The following is a 23,327-nucleotide window of genomic DNA, read 5'->3' on the forward strand; positions in this document are numbered from 1 at the left end:
GTAGGGAAGGGCAGAGATTCAGATAGAAATGAATAGCTGAGGACGCTGGATGCAAATGCGACTTTTGAGTTGAAGAGAAGAAAAATATGTCAATGACTTTCGGTAAGCCATCGTACAATTTGTTATAATTTCTCTGGTTTTCCGAACACAATCATTAACCGAGATTTGTTGAAACTACAGTAGCGTGTTTCCTAACTTCGCTTGGGACGCATGCTCTCTAAATTGCAACAATGAGCTTTTCCCATTTGCATATGCCTCTGTGCTTGTAGTGCCTGCTACAGGCGTTTCTTGGACACCTCTGTAACGCCTGCGCTCAATAAACGAACCCGTTTTCCGTATCTTCTGCTTCCATTCCATTAATCCCACCTGTTTAACATCGAAGGATCGGCTATCAAGTGCTCAGTGAGACACACCCGTAGTTACGTTTCCTAGGGTTTTTCGACTTAATCTCCGATTGGTATCCGCTTTTCCTACAACTTAGATCGTGTGATCGTTCACCACAAAGTCTTTCTCGACGGATAGTCATAGCTATAGTAAGATTTTGGTACTGGTTCCCGCAGTGCACAGCCTATAGTGTAATCGAATAGCGCTGTTTCTTTCCACATATTTGTCACCAACTCATTTACTATGGTTGATTTCCACTGCCAGTATCTACAACAAGCTCGGGTTTTCAGCAGGTGTTCTTACACTTCTCTACAGTTTTCTGGCGTCCACCTCTACCATGTCAGATTCTCTGAGTGGGTGGATGGAGAAGGGGTTGAATGAGGCATATGGCTTTCTGTAGTACTTCATATTTGTTAACAACATAGATCATAAACAAAACAATATCTTAGTATAATTTAACTATTTGTAATCTCGTATCACGTTTTCCTACCTCATTGCTGAGACGTGGAAACACTTTCCAACGAAACAATGTAGAAGTGCTGGACAGTGCTAACGTAAAAGGATTTGTCTTTTAAACGGGAATTACGTTGCAGATCGACCGATTCTATATGCAAGATTTACAGCGACACTTTCAACTGAAATGGCGAACGTTCTCGAAAATAGCACAAAAACTGATTTGCGGTGTCATCCATGGTGTGGACACCTAGTCCTCTAATTAATTCAATGCTACATTGGATTGTTCAAAATTTACGTTTACCTTAACGCCACTGAACTTAGGTATATAGATAGTGTTCCTATTTAGGGAAATGGGCAGTGTTTCTTTAGAAGTTGTCCCATTCAAAATGTCATTTTCCACTTTACCCATGAAATCACAATCATCTTATTCCTCACCTTGCAATGCCTTACTGAGCGCAGTCTCAGTCAACTATATATAAAATTTTATGGTTTCGAATCATGTCCGAAATTTGTAATTTTTATCTTACTTTATTTTCTTGTCAGAAATTCAATAATAGTTGGGGCTCAAATCGCAAACTCGTTCCATGTATGTTATTTGACTTTATTGTAACACACTCCCGGAAATTGAAATAAGAACACCGTGAATTCATTGTCCCAGGAAGGGGAAACTTTATTGACACATTCCTGGGGTCAGATACATCACATGATCACACTGACAGAACCACAGGCACATAGACACAGGCAACAGAGCATGCACATTGTAGGCACTAGTACAGTGTATATCCACCTTTCGCAGCAATGCAGGCTGCTATTCTCCCATGGAGACGATCGTAGAGATGCTGGATGTAGTCCTGTGGAACGGCTTGCCATGCCATTTCCACCTGGCGCCTCAGTTGGACCAGCGTTCGTGCTGGACGTGTAGACCCCGTGAGACGACGCTTCATCCAGTCCCAAACATGCTCAATGGGGGACAGATCCGGAGATCTTGCTGGACAGGGTAGTTGACTTACACCTTCTAGAGCGCGTTGGGTGGCACGGGATACATGCGGAAGTGCATTGTCCTGTTGGAACAGCTAGTTCCCTTGCCGGTCTGCCGGCCGCGGTGGTCTCGCGGTTCTAGGCGCGCAGTCTGGAACCATGCGACTGCTACGGTCGCAGGTTCGAATCCTGCCTCGGGCATGGATGTGTGTGATGTCCTTAGGTTAGTTAGGTTTAAGTAGTTCTAAGTTCTAGGGGACTAATGACCACAGCAGTTGAGTCCCATAGTGCTCAGAGCCATTTGAACCATTTGAACCTTGCCGGTCTAGGAATGGTAGAACGATGGGTTCGATGACGGTTTGGATGTACCGTGCACTATTCAGTGTCCCCTCGACGATCACCAGAGGTGTACGGCCAGTGTAGGAGATCGCTCCCCACACCATGATGCCGGGTGTTGGCCCTGTGTGCCTTGGTCGTATGCAGTCCTGATTGTGGCGCTCACCTGCACGGCGCCAAACACGCATACGACCATCATTGGCACCAAGGCAGAAGCGACTCTCATCGCTGAAGACGACACGTCTCCATTCGTCCCTCCATTCACGCCTGTCGCGACACCACTGAAGGCGGGCTGCACGATGTTGTGGCGTGAGTGGAAGACTGCCTAATGGTGTGCGGGACCGTAGCCCAGCTTCATGGAGACGGTTGCGAATGGTCCTCGCCGATACCCCAGGAGCAACAGTGTCCCTAATTTGCTGAGAAGTGGCGGTGCGGTCCCCTACGGCACTGGGTAGGATCCTACAGTCTTGGCGTGCATCCGTGCATCGCTGCGGTCCGGTCCCAGGTCGACGGGCACGTGCACCTTCCGCTGACCACTGGCGACAACATCGATGTACTGTGGAGACTTCACGCCCCACGTGTTCAGCAATCCGGCGGTACGTCCACCCGGCCTCCCGCATGCCCACTATACGCCCTCACTCAAAGTCCGTCAACTGCACATACGGTTCACGTCCACGCTGTCGCGGCATGCTACCAGTGTTAAAGACTGCGATGGAGCTCCGTATGCCACGGCAAACTGGCTGATACTGACGGCGGCGGTGCACAAAAGCTGCGCAGCTAGCGCCATTCGACGGCCAACACCGCGGTTCCTGGTGTGTCCGCTGTGCCGTGCGTGTGATCATTGCTTGTACAGCCCTCTCGCAGTGTCCGGAGCAAGTATGGTGGGTCTGACACACCGGTGTCAGTGTGTTCTTTTTTCCATTTCCAGGACTGTATATAACTTCTCCATACTCTGCGATCAGCTTCTCAACTGACGATGTCATTGTAATATATAACTTCTCCATACTCTGCGTTCAGCCTCGCAACTGACGATGTCATAATGCGTGCCACATCAGAAAGTTTACTCTCTGCGCCACCAGTTCCACCACCTGTTCCTTGCCTGCATATTCAATTCCAAGTTCTTCTTGATGCACAGTGCCGTGAATCTCGTACAAATCTTCTGTCGATCGTTATAAATTTTAGCTGTTTGATCATCAAGTAAATCTTCTACATCGGGTTGCAATGTGGTTTTTGGCGATAAACACCGATTGTGGGACTATATAACATGTACTGAGAGTTCTTATCCTTCTCCTCTATGACTCCAATTCATTTTTAAGCGACTGTGAAGATAGACAGCTGGAGTGTCTCCTTTTGCGCCAACAGCCACTGGATCTATGAATTTCCTTTACACGATGGCCAAACAGCGAAGTATAAACTGGAGTCAAACCACAATTCTGCATAATCGGACAAGGTCGTGCTGATCAACATAAGTCGCACAAAATGTTGAAATTACGAAAAGAAATATCGCGCTGTACCGAGAAGGACAGAACAAAACCGAGACGCACCGATGCCGAGACCTGCCTGGTTTCGAACTGCATGCAATCAGCACATTGTGCACCCATGAAAGTTTTGCACGCCTTGGCCGATCTTGTGGTTAACATTTGCATAATCCGCAAACAACATCACGGTTCTGCTTCTTACGATACCTCAGAGATTATCACCACCATCATCATCATCTTCATCATTCACAGATTACCTTCGAGGAAGCTGTTCTTGATGCAGCGTTTCAGCTTCAACGTTTCCGGGTCGACCTACGTTCCTTATCTCTGTGGATATATATAGCAAAACTTTTTTAGGATTATAATGTTCCATTTTGCCTACTATTTGCGTTATTGCATATGTCTTAAGCTCATTGCTGATATGCTCTTTTCATATGATGTCTTCTACTTTACATTCTTTAACTGATCTGAGGAACTTCAAGTATTTGTGGAACTTGGCAAGTCTCCATATATGCCACCGCTTGGATGATTGTCAGTTGTTGAAATCCTTAATACGTAATAACAGTGCACATTTGTGCCAATGTCTGCATTCACATTGGAATGAACTGCACAGTGATTTTTCGTTTCCCCCCTGAGGGGCTCTGTTAGCCGATTATTATCGAACCTCTGTCGTCGTGGGTAATTCATGGCCCGCAAAGTACCCACACCGTCAATGTAATGTAACAGCCACGTAACGCCTGCGCAGATACTAAACAATAAAAGGTATGGTGCTTTTTCTGAATCGTTATTGACGGTTCATTGTGGTGCAAGGTGGTCATTTTAAGCATATACTAGTTTAAGCTACACCTTATTGCAAATGACATGCAAAATCTTTTATTTCTGTCGCTTATAGTTAAAGAGATGTGCAGTTTAAAATAATATATAGATTACTTTCGTATAACCTGTATAAAGACCTATTTTATTTTCCTCGTGGCTGAACTGAGTGAGCTGGTTCGCAATACCACTGTTTGCGGAATACTTGTTGATTCCTATAAGAAGCTTTTCCCTCTCCATAAAGGTTCCATATTTTATGACAAAGATGGCCGTGTGCGTCAAAATCTCTTGTGAACGACTAACCAGGTCAGTGTTAGACAGAATATAGTTCCCTTATGTGTACTGGTTATGGGCAGTGACGTGCGTAAATTAACCAAAACTTAATAATAAAATACACTGCCGCAAAAAGAAAAAAGAAAATAGTGCATCTGGAATGACAACACAGATTGTGATCCGATGACGGCATATGTCACCTGAGGAATGGTAGATGTACTGATATCGGTTTCCACATTGTCCGGCAACGGGGTATCGTAGCGGCATAGCTACCAGATTGCCACCTGCGTCTACTGCATAGTGGGGAATGCTCACATTCAAAAGGCTCTGTGTGAAGCAAGCAGGAAACCATGCCATGGAGCTGCACTCGTGCTTCCTACAACCAACTGAGCGACTTTGAAAGGGGCCAAATTGTCGCCTCCCGAGTGGCGGGAAGATCCTTCCGGATAACTGCTACACAAGTTGGACATGCTGCGCCAATTTTGCAACGATATCAACGGTCAAGTGAACGTTCTCACACCCGTGGACGACGTTCTGGACGTTCGCGTCGCACGGACACCCGCCAGGATCGTCTTATTGTAACGAGAGCAGTGGCACACCATACAGCTGGCACAACACAGATAAGAGGCCTTATAAGCCCAGACGTGTCAACATCAGGTGTTGTCAACCGATTACTAGCAGTGGACTATATGCACGCAAACATCTCGCCCGACTTCCATCAAGCCACAGCATTGACTAGAACGGCTAGACTCGTCCCGCCAGAGGGTGACTTGGAATGGCGAGTCGTGGTCTTCAGCGATTAAAGCAGATTCTGCCTGTACGCAAGTGATGGTCATTTTTGAGTTTTGCTGAGGGCTCTCTCGTAGAGTGTATGCGTTCAAGAGACAATGACATCACCGCATGCGTTGTGGTCTGGAGTACGATAAGCTACAAACCTCGTTCAGATTTGTTATTTCGGGAGGGGAGGCTAACCAGTGTAAATGTTGTTAGACCCGTTGTTCTGTCGTTTCTGCAAAGGGAAGGTGCTGCAAGCCCACACAGTGCCCTTTAGACTTAACGTGCTGTGCAAGAAGTGCAGCAAACTTCCCTACCCACCACAGCCTCCGAACTTCTCTCCAATCGAACACATCTTTGATATGATGGGACTTGAAAAGACTCTTGCAACCCGTCATCGAACAACTCGTACACAACTACGTGTACACAGGTGTGACATTAGGTGTCCCACGATAATATCTTCCATCTGTATGATCGACTCGATGCCACAGTCAGCGCCTGCATTGTAGCCCGTGGAAGTTGCACTGCGTACTAATATTGGTGTTTCAGCATGGGTCGATACGTGGTAACTCAGAACCGCCTGTGCTACTGATCTACAAAAGTAATCATTTTATCTACTCCATGTGCACTGATGCAACAATAAATGTTGAGTGAGCTGGAAACTTCTCACAGTGTGTACTAATTTCTTTTCTTTCTAACAGTAAACTAAGAAGGAACCATGGGTAACAGAAGAAAAACAATTGGTGGATGAAAGAAGGAAGTACCATAATGTTCATGGAAATTCAGGAATACAGAAATATAAGTCATTTAGGAATGGGGAGCGATGACATAGCAGTTTGGTCACTTCCTGCCCCCCCCCCTCCCCACCCCCACCCCACCCATTTTTAAACCAACCATTTAGGAAGGAAATAAATTGTAAGTACGGGATACAAAGAAGAAATGGCTGCATGAAAATATGAAGAATTCATAAAAGAAGTGATTGTCTTAAGGGTTGTTTCACAATACAGAAAAGTTAACAGCCATTTGTGAAATTAAATGGACGGGTGGTAACATTAAGATACTTGGAAAAGTGCACTGAAGGCCTCTATGAGGAAGAAGTCTTGTTTTATGACGTGATAGAAGAAGAAGGAGGAGTCAATAAAGAGGAGACAGGGGTTACAGTTTTAGAATTAGCATTTAAAAGAGCTTTGGAAAGCTAAAGATCAAATAAGGCAGAAAGGATAGATAACATTTCTAAAATCATTGTGGGGAAGTGGCAACAAAACGACTATTCACGTTGCTGTGTACAATGTATAAATATGGCGATATACCATCTGACTTCCGGAACACCATAATCCACAGAATTACCAAGATTGCAAGAGCCGACAAGGTGCGAGACTTACCGCACAATCAGCTTCTCAGCTCATGCATCCAAGTTGCAGACAAGAATAATATATCGAAGAACGGAAAAGAAAATTGAGGTTGTGTTAGATGACGATCAGTTTAACTGTAATCAAGGTAAAGGCACCAGAGCAGCAATTCTGATAATGAAGCAAGACTAAAGAAAAATAAAGACACTTTAGTAGGATTTTTCGACCTGGAAAAAGCCATGGAAAGTGTAACATTATACTAGATATTCGAAATTCTGAAAAAAATGGTTAAGCTATAGGGAAAGCCGATTAATACACATTATCTACATGAGGCAAGAGGAAACGATAATAGTGTAAGAACAAGAACAAAGTTCTCTGATTAAAATGAGTGTAAGAGAGGAATGTAAACTTTCGACTTTTCAATCCATACATCGAAGCAGTAATAACGGAAATAATATAAAGATTCAAGAACTGAATGAATAATAAGATTTGCTGATGACATTGCAGCGGAGAAAGTGAAGAAAAATTAAAGGATCTGCTGAACGGAATGAACAGTCTAATAAGTATAGAAATCGAAGAAACTTGGAAGTAATGAGGACTAACAGAAATCACAACAACAAGAAACTTAACATTAGAATTGGAGATCACGCGGTGGATGAAGTTAAGGAGTTCTGGTTCCTAGGCGCCAAAATAACTTATGACGGACGGATCAGGAAGGACATAAAAAGAAAACTAGCAGCAGTCCTGGCCAAGAGACGCCTACTAGTACAACAGATCTTGATTTAACGAAGAAATTTCTGAGAAAGTACGTTTTCAACAGAACATTATATGGTTGTGAAACATGTACTGTTTCAGAAGAGTTGCTGTTGTGCTACAGAAGAATGTTGAAAATTAGGTTGACTGATAAGGTAAGCAACGAGGAGGTTCTCCGTAGAGTCGGCGACGAAAGGAATACACGGAAAGCACTGACAAGAAGAAGGGGCAGACACGGCAGGAAAGAACTACGTGGAAAACACTGACAAGAAAAACGGTGAGGATGGTAGGACATCAGTTCAGACCCCACAGAATCACTGCTATGGCACTAGATGGAGCCGTACAAGGTAAGTACTATATAGGAAGACAGAGATTGGAGTACATTCTGCAAACAATTAGGAAGGTAAGGTGATAAGTAGTAGGTGCTGCTCTGAGACGAAGAGGTTGCCACACGAGAGGAATTCGTGACGGGCCATATTAAACCAGTCAAAACACTGATGACTCGAAAAAAATTGGACTTTAAGCCATAAATGTCCTTTACTTGTCTGTTGATACGTTCACAGAACTCTATTTGCAGTTTCATTAATAGTTTCTCTTCCAGTGTATATTGTCTTTTCAATTATTTCAGTTCACTGTTACGTCTTTCCACTCGTCTCTGTAATCGAGGTTGTCGTGGGCGATAGGTGGCAATAACTATCGAGCCGGTTTCACCAGCTAAAGTTGTGAGTGATGTAATAATAACTCCTGTCTCTTGGATTAGTTTAATTTGGATGGGAAAGATGGAAACGTACAGCTTCTGATCTAGAGATGGGACACTAGGGAAAGATGTATCCACCGTTTCCTTGATCGATTCTTGTCACTATTTCCTTTCGATAATTTGGTTAAGGTCATGTCTTATCTCTCATTCTGTGTTATTTTTCCTTTGCTTTTTTAATATGTTTCTTCATTCAGTTATTTCAGCGTCATTAACAATAATGATAATAATAGTAATGGTGATGATGATAATTCCGTTTGGCTCAACGGCTTGGTGTAAGTCTCTGAGTCTACCTGAGGAGTCCTACCGCAAACGAGGTACCTGCAAGTTTAATGTGAAATCCACAAGAAGTGTCGTTCCCAGCGAGTCGCCACATTGTTGAGAAGGGAAGACTAACTTTAAGGACGAATGAAATATTTCGTGGTCGGACCGGAATTCGATCTCGGTTTCCACGCACGTGCCATACCAATACACCACCGCAGCCAACACTTCATCATTCGTAACGCGTAATTCTAAGTATGCTGTCAACTGTTTTACATACTGCTCGAAATGTCTGCAGTTTTTCATCTATGTCATTATTGTAATCGTAACTCGTTCCACAGTTCAGACTTCTAAAATGTGGCATCTGTCCTCTGTGTATCGTTAACAGAATGACTTGTCATTCGCATTGTTATTTTAATTATGTTAACTATAAATTATGCCGTTTAACTTCATGCCCTTGACAAAATGCCTTACGACGACTCCAGAAAGCTTACTACCGTTATTGAATAGAACAATATAGTAGCAACGCATCATTTAAAGTCTGTTTTTGCTACTGTTATAATTTCCAGAGGGAATAATGGTTATAATCATCTGACCATTCAGTTTTTGATTTTCCATGGATTTTCTAAAACCTTCCACGTGAATGTAGACTGATAGCTACACAGCTCTGTCCCAGTTATGCCTTTGACGCACATCTAACGACCTAGACGTCGAATAGGTGTTAAAGTTCATTATTCCTTCGATTTTGTCAAGGTAGATTTACAACCGATGTGCAGTATGGTTTTAACGTTGCTTCTTGATGTAAATGCATGCTATGTGGCGGTAGCCCAAAGTTGTTGTTATGTGGTCGTCACTTACAGTTTCTAAGCACACTAAAAGTATGAAATTTCCTTTTTATTCTCAACTGCTTTTGACTGTTCTTTCAAGGAGCTTGTACACAGTTTTATCCTGATACTTTGTGACTGCGTCGATTACACTCTGTCACACCACAACCGTGCTAAGATACATTTCTATTTTAACTGTGCTCTGTCAGGCCCGCCTAAAAATGAGAATAAGTCTGTCCATTGGCACCTACCATGTTATTCCCTATACAACCCTAACCAGTCCCTCAGTGACATTGTATCTGAAGATGTTCTCACATAGGAAAGTTTGCAAATGTTAGTCTTGATGAATGACGAGGTTACATCCTGTTTCCTGCATCCAAGCAAAGATTTAAACGATCTCAATCTAATACATTATGGACCAACTTTAAGAGACTGCCTGTCAATTTCCTCTTGAAGACGTTATCGATCGTGCACACTCAGTAGACTTTCATTTATGAAAATACAGTTTTCTTTTCAATACGTTTCGCTGATTACATCTTATCGGAATAACAGACGAGTAAGTCTGTAGGAAAATTTTAAAAATATGACACTGTGTCTCGGTTCAAAACCACGGGAGACTTCAACAAGAAGATTTTTTATTTGACTCACTACACTGCCAGTGATTTGCACAATGACGATACAAAATACGCGTTACACACCATGAGGATAGTGTACCCGTCAGAAAGAGTAGTAGATAAGGGGAAAATGACGTAAATGGAGCATAAACTGTAATTGTTTCACATATATTATCAATCGATTACTTCACAAAACAATACATATCATAATGGAATGAATTGTCATTACGTAGTTTTTCCTTTTTAGACTTACCCTGTCGCCAAAGTTATCGAAAAGCACCCGCGCGTATTCGACAAAGTAGTCTGCTAGAATGGAATTTGGCCATCCGCCAATATACTGCAGCGCTTGTGGAAGATCCCAGTGATACATCGTCACCTGCAAAGAAAAGGTAAGTGGCCTACATTTATCTCTGCCGCCTTACGTCATCTTTTTAACATAGTGGATGTTCAGATGCGACCAATGGAAGTACATAATACCCAAATACTGGTAAAGTGAAGCTGAAGAGTGTCCAAGCATGCAAATCTAACAGCAGTCTACAGACACTTATTGACTAACTGGGCCATTCCCCGCGGCTTCGTTCGCGTATGCAATCAACAAATATATTGTGTATACTTCCTTCTACCCTCACTCTGTGTCCACCACTCCCCCATCCCCCACCTCATCTACTCACGACCAATATATCTCTGTCCACCTCATCTACTCACGACCAATATATCTCTGTCCACCTCATCCTCCCACCTCCACAATGGTTAGTTATAATGCAACGTTGTTCTAAGCCATCAGACTATACGTATAACTTTCCTAATACTGAATGATTCCTTGGTGTCAACACACTGATATCCTTAAAGTATTTTCTAAGTACAAGAATACCTGCAGGCCGAAGCCTTGGACACAGTACTATTAACAAATAGTTCATGATGGTCGAGAATCCCTTGTGGAACCTATACAGACACATCAAAAAAGTTTTGCATCACCTCGATTCCGAGAGTTACGAAACCTGTACAGAAAATTGGAATTGAGATCAACATAACCGTCATCTCTGCCCTTTTTATTGCTCATAAAAACCACACATTGCATGTTTTACCACAATATAGCGAGACCATCAGAGCTGGTGTACACACCGGTACCTCTAATACCTAGTAGCACGTCCTCTTGCATTGAAGCATGCCTGTTTTCGTTCATGAAGGGGCTGTTGGTCCGATTGCCCAACTCCTCAACGACGATTCGTCGTAGATACCTCAAAGCGGTTAGTAGGTCAGCCCTTTTCAATGTGTCCCACGCATGTTCGGTAGGGTTCATGCCTGGAGAGCACGCTGGCCACTCTAGTCGAGCAATGTCGTTGTCCCGAAGGAAGTCATTCACAAGATGTGCACGATAGGGGTGCGAATTGTCGCCCATGAAGACGAATGCCTCGCCAATAAGCTGCCGATAGGGTTGCACTATCGGGCGGAGGATGGCATTCACGTACATACAGCCGTTACGGCGCCTTCCATGTCCACCAGTGGCGTACATCGGCCCCACATAATGCCAACCCAAAAACAGCAGGGAACCTCTACCTTGCTGCACTTGCTGGACAGTGTGACTATGGCATTTAGTCTGACCGGGTTGTCTCCAAACACGTCCCCAACGATTGTCTGGTTGAAGGCACTCGTCGGTGAAGAGAAGGTGATGCCAATCCTGATCGGTCCATTCGGCATGTTCTTGGGCCCATCTATACGACACTGCATGGTATCGTGGTTGCAAAGATGGACCTCGCCATGGACATCGGGAGTGAAGCTGTGCGTCATGCAGCCTATTGCGCACAGTTTGAGTCGTAACACGACGTCCTGTGGCTGCACGAAAAGCATTATTCAACATGGCGGCGTTGCTATCAGGGTTTCTCTGAGCCATAATCCGTAGGTAGCGGTCATCACTGCAGTAGTAGTCCTTGGGCGGCCTGAGCGAGGCATGTCATCGACAGTTCCTGACTTCTGTATCTCCTCCATGTCCGAACAACATCGCTTTGGTTCACTCCGAGACGCGTGGACACTTCCCTTGTTGAGAGCCCTTCCTGGTACAAACAATGCGGACGCGATCGAACCTCGGTAATGACCACCTAGGCATCGTTGAACTACAGACAACACGAGCCGTGTACGTCCTTCCTGGTGGAACGGCTGGAACTGATCGACTGTCGGTCCCCCTCTGTCTAATAGGCGCTGCTCCTGCAAGGTGGTTTACATCTTTGGGTGGGTTTAGCGACATCTCTGAACAGTCAAAGGGACTGTGTCTTTGATAAAATATCCACCGTCAATGCCTATCTTCAGGAGTTCTGGGAACCGGAGTGATGCAAAACTTTTTTTGATGTGTTTTGCAGGTAAACGTAGCTAGTTGTAAGCAACTCTGTTATCTTGTTTAATGATGCCATTGTTGTAAAAGTGCCGTAAACAGATTCCATCACAACACAACTCCATTTCACCACACAAAAGCACATTTCAAGATTATTCAATTCCACCACATGCAAATGTTCAAGGCATATTTCTAGGAAATTTTCGTTCTTACATTTCGAATCAGTGTACGTCTTCGCGCTCTGACATCACACTCAGCTTTTCAAATCAGTGTCAAATCAGGGTAACTGGATATTGCAACTAGGCATGATTTTATATTTTTCCTTCTCGATTAACGTTAAAAGAAACTGAACTACTCACCAACGGCTGAATCTCATTTTCCAAAAGCAGATTGATGACATTGTTATAATAGTCGATGCCTGCTTGGTTAATAACATCGGTATCCCCGTTCGGTAAAATCCGTGGCCATGATATGGAGAATCGGTACACGTTTGCCTAAAACAAAAGAAAAGTAAGGTGAAGTGTGTATTCTCAGACATCAGCAGAAACCATTTCTTTCGTTAAATTTCATGAAATGCAGCACATTCAGCTGTCTATACTTTCTATATTGTTGCCACCAGTTTTGCTTTATAACCACCATATGAACGATTATACACAGTAGGAGTAAAAATTAGTAGACGTTTTTATAGGTTTCCAGTTCACTCAGCATTTATTGCTGCAACAGTGCATATACAATACATGAAGTGATTACATTTACAAATCAATAGCATAGGCAATTCTGTGTTGCCAGTTATCGATCCATGCTGAAGCACCAGAGTTAATACTTGGCGTATTCCACGGCGGCAATGCGGGAGCTGACTCTGGCATCCAGCGGGTCGCACCGACGGCGAATAATGCCCTGGGATACGTTTTCCAAGCCTGCTCGACCTTTTCACGTAGGTCTGTAGCCAACTAGCCAAGATGACCACCGTGTCGTTAGTGGGTTAATATACGCTCCGGTTGTAGTACGCATTTACGGTGGAAAACGGAATCCACTAATGTGGCGTTCGGTTAGAGAGTGTGGGTAGTGCCATCAGCACCACTGTGAGTGAGTGCGGCCTGTGCGGATGAAACTGCGGTCACGAAACACGTGTAAGTACTGTTCGTGAATTTCGCCTGCGTATAACAGTCGTTGCCCGTGGCCCGGGTCGTGGCGTGGTGCGTCATTTCAGCCTGTGAAGCGTCAGCGAGCCTACATCAGCAGCAGCAGCCGCACTGGCGTAACAACTAACATCGCCGGCTACCAGTGACATCGGCTCTGCCGCGTCCCTGGCGTATGACGTTGGTGACTGCCACGCGGGATCAGCCGTGCGGTCTGAAGCCGTCGGCACAAGACCGTGCATCCGAACGTTGAGGGTAGGGAGTCTTTCCGAACGTGCAGAGCAATATCTGGCATGTCATATATTCTGAGCGTGCGTCTGAGCGTTGGCCAATGAGATGGCACAACGCCACCTACGTCACAAGCACGCCGTCTCCCTTCAGTAGAGAGTTGTGAGGCGCCATATTGGCATTCATTTCAAGCCTATATGTATATATGACGTTTCTGAGCACCAGCAAAGTGAGGATCACTGGGAAACCCTTCGTTAACTGTGTGATTCGTTCCAATAAAATAATTAGAAATATCGTATTCGTGGCAAAAGAATTGTTGTAACTTGCGTATTCTGAGAGTAGGCTATTTGAAGGCAGCGACACACTGAAGATCCACCCAAAACGTACTGTTCTTGGTACAATTTGTTATAATTAAATTTCAATTACTAACATATCTATAATTACGGTCTTCAGTATGGCATAACACAATATGATCACATACGAAAGATGTGATATTGATTTAGCGTAATGAGTAGCGTCACTGCCCAGTATTGTGTTAATAGTTGGGCGGTGGTTCCCTTTTAGATACTTCAAATTTTGTTTCCTAACTTTCGTGTTTTTATTACGTTCTGATACTTTATTATTAGTTTTATATAAATATATACTATAATATTTCATGTTATGTAAATATAAGTTCAACTTATTTGAGGGGTGACTGTTCGATTTGTTTAATCTACAGGACACCTTGTGCTGCTTCTATAAAGATATTTTGCTCCTTTTTCTTTTACGCTTCCTAATTCACATATTGCAAAGAGTCTGCTACTGGGTAGGAAGAGTGATCAAGTAGAGTGATCAAGTAAGACTGACCTTGAAGTTTTATTAAAATGTGGGAATTATGAAGTAATGTTTATCTTATGCGAAGAAGTATTCCAAATTTGTAACGCACTGGAACTTCTATAAGCCTGTGTCCTTGCTGATTGGACATGGTACTTTCCTTTTCGTGGACGATGGTGGGAATGTGCGTTTCAAGAGAGTTAGCGTGGGAATTTTACGCGCGCCCGTTGAGTAAACAGTGTGATTTACGAACTACAAATTTCTCTCCACTGCCGCTGGAGTGCGTTGCGATCGCATGTACCACATTGGGGCGCACGTACCGTATGCACGAGTCGCATCGTTCCTGAGCGTTCAGCAGCACGTTCAACTTGGCACGCTCAACGTTAACGTTCGGCAGCACGGTCCGTGTGCAGACGGCATAAGACGCTGCAGTCATGGACTGTGCGGCTAGTCCCGGCGGAGGTTCGAGTCCTCCCTCGGGCAAGGGTGTGCGTGTTTGTCCTTAAGATAATTTAGGTTAAGTAGTGTTTAACCTTAGTGACTGATGACCTAAGCGGTCAAGTCCCTTAATATGTCACACACACACACACACACACACACACGCACGCACACACACACGTTGGCGACTGCAGAAACAGCAGACGGTCAGCAGTAACGGCGTCGGCACGTGCGTGTGAGTAACAAAAGGCAAAGTAGGCCGCGAAGCGTCATTCAGCCGGCGTGTTCCCAGGTGCTGTCTGGTTTTACACTACAGCCAAACGAGAAATAGACTGTCTTTTTGTGACTGCGAGAAACAATGACGGCGTGGTAATTTGTAACTATTTGGAGATTGTTTTAAGTAATGTAGCTGTTACCAAGGTTCAGTAACAAACCTTAACAACAGAAACCTGGAGCGAGCTCCTAAGAATCTCACGTTGTGAAATACTTAGAACTTGTGCACTAGTTTCCAAAACGAGCAACAGCTCCTTGTTTATGTCAACAACGCGATCACTAGGAGCAACGAAAATGACCCAAGCTGGTATCTGCAGCCGGGAACATGACATATGTGAATAGTGCCCCCACTGGAGGCAGCAGGAACAGTCTAGACAGGCAGGTTAACACAAGGGACACCACGAAGGTACTGCTGGGGGGATCTTACACCTAAACGAAGAACCATGGAGACGCGAATGACAGAGGCTGTAGACGAGATATTGACAGATTTACAGATAACACTTGAAGACAAGAGAGTGTCATCGGATATAACTGCACCAATTAGGAAAAAAATATTGGTCTTAACTATAGGACAGGTGAAACTTTACGGGCAGAATGAAGAACTGCGAGCAGAAAATGCAGGTTACGGATAAAATTAGCCCCGCAAAAGATTGATGCACTAGATCGCATATAGCGTCTGTAGGCCGAAACAGCAGAACCAGACACTGAAAATTATAAACTGCTTACAGAAACCAAACCTCCTGCCCTGTCATTTGCAGCTTCGCCGCAACAGCATTCTACAGACTAAATCATAATAAACCAGCATACTGTCCTCCAAATTTGAAAGTAACCAAAATGCAAAAACAGTTGGAGACACAGTTACTAAGATCTTAAATCCTAGTCAGTACAAAACTAAAGGCAAAGTAATCAGAATGATAGCCAATAATACAGTAATTTTGGAAACAGAAACTCCAGAAGACAAAAGAAAGTTTTGGAAAAATGAAAAAGCTGAAAGGTATCAGGTGTGAGGAGCCGCGCTATTTGCTAGCAATCTTGGCAGTGCACAATGTTCCTACAACATTACCAGATGATGACAGTACGAAATTAATCTTTGCAACCACATGTCTAAAGAACAATTCACAAAAGAGATAACGATCAAGTTCAAACTGGTCCAAGGGGAAAACCAACGGTAAATAACGTAATTGAAGTCAGCCCAAGAGAGAGTCAGCATTTATTACAAAAGGGGCACAGTCAACATTCAGTTAGAATCACTTAGTGTTAAAGAGTTTGTGGCGGTTCATAAATGCTTTAACTGTTCGGAATATGTCCACCCAACAAAACTGTGTGACAAAGAGGAAGTGTGCGGCAAATGGTGCCAAGCCTGATCACAAAACGTCTGACTGCACAGAAGATATCACTGCAGGCTGTACACCGTGCAAACACCTCAACAGAACATGCAATAAATTCAGGGGACCAGATTCCTCTGAGAAGAGACAAATGTACGAGAGAAAAATAGAGAGAACCGGCCTTCGCTCACTACAAAATGTTGAATAATGTAAATGAATGCGAAACGGACGGAGGAAGATCCCACCTCGCCGTTACATTGCAGAACAGCTGTGTGAGGAAATACAAGTCATCCTCCACGAAAAGAAGAGCGTGGTGGCACCCATTAGCCTGGAGACAACACCTAGGGCTACCACGAACGATAGCCTCTCAGTGCAATGAAGACTCACGTTTCCTTATGAGTACCATCGTAGAAGAGAAATATTTTCGCATCAGAGATTACATTGACGGTGCATGCACACAAGGACCCATGGGCTATTACGTAGCTATGCAAAGCAAACACGAACTCTTTCACTGGACAAAATTCCAATTCGTAACACTGTTAAGAACTGAGGAACAAGAAATAGATGATATACATCTACATCTACATGATTATTCTGCAATTCACATTTAAGTGCTTGGCAGAGGGTTCATCGAACCACAATCATAGTATCTCCCTACCATTCCACTCCCGAACAGCGCGCGGGAAAAACGAACACCTAAACCTTAATGTTCGAGCTCTGATTTTTCTTATTTTATTTTGATGATCATTCCTGCCTATGTAAGCTGGGCTCAACAAAAAATTTTCGCATTCTGAAGAGAAAGTTGGTGACTGAAATTTCGTAAATAGATCTCGCCGCGACGAAAAACGTCTTTGTTTAATGACTTCCATCCCAACTCGCGTATCATATCTGTCACACTCTCTCCCCTATCACGTGATAATACAAAACGAGGTGCCCTTTTTTGCACCCTTTCGATGTCCTCCGTCAATCCCACCTGGTAAGGATCCCACACCGCGAGGCAATATTCTAACAGAGGACGAACAAGTGTAATGTAAGCTGTCTCTTTAGTGGACTTGTTGCATCTTCTAACTGTCCTGGCAATGAAACGCAACCTTTGGCTCGCCTTCCTCACAATATTATCTAAGTGGTCTTTCCAACTGGAGTTGTTCGTAATTTTAACACCCCGGTACATAGTTGAATTGACAGCCTTGAGAATTGTACTATTTATCGAGTAATCGAATTCCTACGGATTCCTTTTGGAACCTGGCAACCCACATCAAATACACTCAGAGGCAGGGAGAAATACCCGACTCAGACAAATCTATATGGAGATACGCATACAACAGACGTAAACACAACGAGAAACCAAGTATCACGTAATAAAGACCATAAACAATGTACAACAGACAACAGCGAGTGAATGTATAAAGAATTTGAATGTAACCCATCTCTTAGTAGACTAGAAAATAAAGATATTTTCAAACAGCACTAAGAATGGCTATGCGTATGAAATATCCAGAAAGGGATGAAATATGTTTTCCAGCTCCTGAACAAACACATAGAATGATATTCCGAACGGCAAATCTCCCGACAGACCACTGCAACATAATCAAACTCCTGGGACCGGCATGAGAAGGAGTGAAGGAATAGATTGTCAACAAACTTACAAGGATTTTGTAAGGGCACATGTCTGTGTTTACTATGACCCTAAAGAGACGGAACAAAAAGGCTACGGCTTTAGAATAGATGCACCAACAACATGGAACTTATCCATTAAAACTGCGGGAGAATTGCATTTGCGGGGACGGAGCTAATTAAACTAACAGAGGAAGAAGCAGTTGACGTAATTTGCCCACAGGAATCATACAAGCGCAATGGGAAAATACCTGGCATTCCTAGGCAAATACACTGTAATCACTGGTTCCACAGATGCAAAGGCAGCAATCGTGGTGGCAAACCCACAAATAATCGTCACACAAATTAGGCAGCTGAACACTGACCACGGAGAACAACACACTAGGCGCGGAACACTGGGTAATCTCTTCAATGCGGACTCAGTAGTCACTCGAAATAGAAACTTTAAGAAATAAAATGAGAGTCAGGGAGGGCACACATTTCGCTCGAGGAAGACGCTTACTCATACACATCGATATCAATGCACGCTCGACTCTCTGGAATGCCAACAAAACGGAAGTCAGAGGACAGGACGTTGTAAACACAATGATCAATTGTAACATTTTCGTACTGAATGAAGCAGGACAACCACCGACCTTCTGTGGATATACAGGTGGAACCAGGAACATTGACATTGCTCCAACAAATGAAAAATCAGTCACACACGTTCTAAACTGACGTGCCCTAGACAAAGTCATACATAGTGATCACCACGTAACAGTCACACACACAGCAACCACTACTGATACAAACACACATACAACACAGGACATACGGTTGCTGCTATACAAAACAAACTGACAAAATCTGAGACAGGAGATAAATAACTCTTGCCTCTATACCACACACGGCAGCATTAATCAAAGAGTTTGCACACTGACACATATGTTACAAAAAGCCCATTCAGCTGCCTTACCAATAGTAAACGAAGGATGCAAACAGGGAATGTCATATCCCACAACGTTGACCAGACTTCCGAAAGACTCACGAGACAAAAGACGACACTATTAAAGGCCAAAAACGGCACGAGAACGGTGAATTAGGCTCCAAATCTGTCGCGACGCTAAAGACAGGAATAAAACCGACCTTCACAAGACAACACAAGAGCACCGGGACAACTTTGTGCGGACTCAGTTGAAAAATAGTATTGGGGAGAACCATACAAACTGCAGATTGCCAAAATCAAAACACCACTTGCAGTGTCGGCAATGGGCTATCCAGACGGCCATACTACGCAAGGTTGGAGACGTGTTGCTGAATATCTTCTCCAAAAACTTCTCCTGGGCGACGATCAAACTGAGGACCAACAATAACACATCAATCTCTGCCGACTAGTTCAAATTAACTACGCTACTGACCAAGTAGTCATCCCTTTTAAGAGGAAATTTTCCTGGCAATTAACAAACACACACTCAAAAAAGCTCCAGGGCCCGACGTAATTCACCAAGAAACGGTCAGGAATGCAGCACTGCATATCATACTATTTCTGACTGAATTACTGATGACGTCTTACAACAACGCAAGATACACACAACATAGAAATCTGCAGATGCAGTAATCATCAACAAGACTGAGGACACATACCCGACAGATCCGAAGATATACAGACCAATTTTCTTGATAAAGATGTTGGTTAAGGTTCAGGAGAGACTGTTGTGCTACAGACTCCAGTCGCATAAACAGCACCTCGGCCTTAATACCCACCAGTTCGGGTTTAGACCACAAAAATCTATAGAAGCCGCCATTAACAAGGCATTGCAGACAATACAAACGTCACGAGACAAATATGTATTTGCGATTCTAATCGATACAGCCGGCGCCTTTGATAACCTCTGGTGGTCTGCACAATTTTCAAGATTTAGGGAAACAAAGATACCCACACCGTTATACACTACAGGCCATTATAATTGCTACACCAAGAAAACGACGTGCTACAGACGCGAAATGTAACCGACAGGAAGAAGACGCTGTGATATGCAAATGATTAGCTTTTCAGAACATTCCTATAATGTGGGGGCCGGTGCCGACACCTACAACGTGCTGACGTAAGGAAAGTTTCCAACAGATTTCTCATACACAAACAGCAGTTGACCGGCGTTGCCTGGTGAAACTTCGTTGTGATGCCTCGTATAAGGAATAGAAATGCGTACCATCACGTTTCCGACTTTTATAAAGGTCGGATTGTAGCATATCGCGATTGCAGTTTATCGTATCGCGACATTGCTGCTAGCGTTGGTCGAGATCCAATGACTGTTAGCAGAATATGGAATCGGCGGGTTCAGGAGGGTAATACTGAACGTCGTGCTGGATCCCATTGGCATCGTATCACTAGCAGTGGAGATGACAGGTTTTTTATCCGCATGGCGGTAACGGATCGTGCAGCCACGTCTCGATCCCTGAGTCAACAGATAGGGACGTTTGCAAGACAACAACCATCTGCAAGAACAGTTCGACGACGTTTGCAGCAGCATGGATTAACAGCTCGAAGACCATGGCTGCGGTTACCCTTGACGCTGCATCACAGGTAGGAGTGCCTGCGATGGTGTACTGAATGACGCACCTGGGTGCACGAATGGCAAAACGTCGTTTCTTGGGATGAATCCAGGTTGTTTACAGCATCATAATTGTCGCATCCGTGTTTGGCGACATCGCTGTGATTGCACATTGGAAGTGCGTACTCGTCATCGCCATACTGGCGTATCACTCGGCATGATGGTACGGGGTGCCATTAGTTACACGTCTCGGTCACATCTTGTTCGCATTGACGGCACTTTGAACAGTAGACGTTACATTTCAGATGTGTTACGACCCGTGGCTCTACCCTTCATTCGATCCCTGCGAAACCTTACATTTCAGCAGGATAATGCATGACCACATGTTGCAGATCCTATAGGGCCTCTCTGGATACAGAAAATGTTCGACTGCTGCCCTGGCCAGCACATTCTTCAGATCTCTGACCAACTGAAAACCTCTGGTCAATGGTGGCCGAGCAACTGGCTCGTCACAAAACGCTAGTCACTACTCCTGATGAACTGTGGTTTCGTGTTGAAGCTCCATGGGCAGCTGTGCCTGTACACGCCATCCAGGCTCAGTTTGACTCAATGCCCAGTTGTATCAAGGCTGTTATTATGGCCAGAATTGGTTGTTCTGGGTACTGATTTCTCAGGATATATGTACCCAAATTGCGTGAAAATGTAATCACATGTCAGTTCTAGTATAATATATTTGTCGAATGAATACCCGTTTATCATCTGCATTTCTTCGTGGTGTAGCAATTTTAATAGCCAGTCATGTATTACAGTCTCCTAGACTACTGCAATAATAGAGTTATAGAATGGCGTGCAGGACATCAAAGGGCAATCAAAATAATTACGAAAGGTTGCCCACAGGACTCTATATACGATCCCATATTCTAGGACATTGCTTTAGAGCCTCTTTTCACCGTTCTTGATGAGAACGGAAAACAAGGTAACAGGAGTAATTTCGTATGCAGATGGCGTAAAGGTTATTACATCGGCCATTTCAAGAGCAAATCTAGAACTAAAGGCAACACAGATACTGCAAAAAGTAAATAATTGATGCAACAACAACACACTTCATATAGCAGTCAACAAAACTGTCTGTCTAGTGCTAAGAGGAGCATTACAAAAAAACACAACAATCACACTTGCCAATATCACCATATAACGAATGTCTACATCAGGTACCTCGGAGTATATACTGACAAACCACGCAAACTCAAGACTGATGCATAAAGTAGCCCGACTTTACATTGCAAAGTTCAGACTACCACTACAGATGACACGAACTTGCCATAACTTCTTGTTTGAGTCCATTCTGTGCTTTGCTGCCCTCGCATGGACCTATCGTCTCGGTCTCACATGACACAAAAACCATTGTACGACGCGGACAAAGAAGCATCCTATTAAGAATGTCAGGAGCGCTTGGGACGACATCTATAAAGGTATTATGCATCGTCCTGGGTGTGTACCCAATAGACATTACAGTACGTTTCAGAGTTGCAGCATGCTGGATAAAAAAGGGACGACAACAAAAAGTACAGGAAATTACAGGAAAACAAATAACAGACCAGAAACAAGTTAATGAACAGCGAAATGATACTTCGCAGACTGACTGGGACGCAACAGAAAAAGGACGCAGAATACACACATTGTTCCCGAACATCCGAGAAAGAATGAGCATGAAATATATAGAGCCGACACGTGGTATGGTCCACTTTATTACGGGACATGGATCGTACCCGCAGCATCTCCTTCGTGTTCGCCTAAGTGACACAGATATATGGGCATTTGGAGAAATCGGCATAGCATAACACATCACATTAAACTGCGGCATGTTGAGACACATACGAGCGCAAGTGCACGTCAATGACATACTACAAAAGATAAGACTGCCAGATGACTGATTAGAACTGAACGACATCACCGACAAAATTTCACAAGCACTTCACGCAACATACAGACAGGAAAGAGGACACATGAGTCGGGGAGTAGGCAATGACCCCACAAGACAACTCAACGCATAGAACGATTCCGACAACAACGCGATCACTCAATCGGATGCCTCAACAAACTCAGAACAAGACAATATGGATTCATAGAATAACATGAAAAGTAATAAGGATATTGAAAAAAGGTATATATTGAACATTATCCAAAGATAGGAAAAGTGTAAAATGTATAAGGATTGTAAATATAGGAACGTAACATGTAAATAATTGCTAAGTTTAACTCCGTAACGGCGTACATTACAGAAATATACTGAGCTGAAATTTCCTAGGGAGGCGAGGCTCGACGAACTTCCGAGGGTCCTCTCACACAGCAAAATCCATGACATTGCCAGCAATCAACAGTAAAATTAATATGAGAAACGTATACTAATTTATTATATATATGAAAAATAGTAAATAATATATTAACATCATTTGTACTTAGTTCTAAGCAAATTGCTGCTCCATCTGGTGCAGACTTGAAGTTGTTCCGATGCACTCCCACCTGGAAGAGCCAGGTAGTGGGGCACTTTCTTCTATTAAAAACCTCTCCTATCATCTATTAGCTTCCTCTT

The 23,327-nt window shown here is 43.7% G+C and overlaps 1 protein-coding gene across 1 annotated transcript in view; it reads right to left on the reverse strand.

Annotated features, from left to right (window-relative positions):
- The window catches only part of LOC126282012 (myrosinase 1-like), a 108,071-nt gene that overhangs the window by 62,234 nt on the left and 22,510 nt on the right, over nucleotides 1-23,327 (reverse strand). The window contains exons 3-4 of the mRNA XM_049981403.1: nucleotides 12,733-12,867; nucleotides 10,301-10,423 (exon numbers count right to left, since the gene is read on the reverse strand). Of these exons, the coding sequence (XP_049837360.1) occupies nucleotides 10,301-10,423; nucleotides 12,733-12,867 (258 nt within the window). The remainder of the gene's footprint in view (nucleotides 1-10,300; nucleotides 10,424-12,732; nucleotides 12,868-23,327) is intronic.

The sequence above is a fragment of the Schistocerca gregaria genome, chromosome 7 (genome assembly GCF_023897955.1).
Source record: "Schistocerca gregaria isolate iqSchGreg1 chromosome 7, iqSchGreg1.2, whole genome shotgun sequence".
NCBI lineage: Eukaryota > Metazoa > Arthropoda > Insecta > Orthoptera > Acrididae > Schistocerca > Schistocerca gregaria.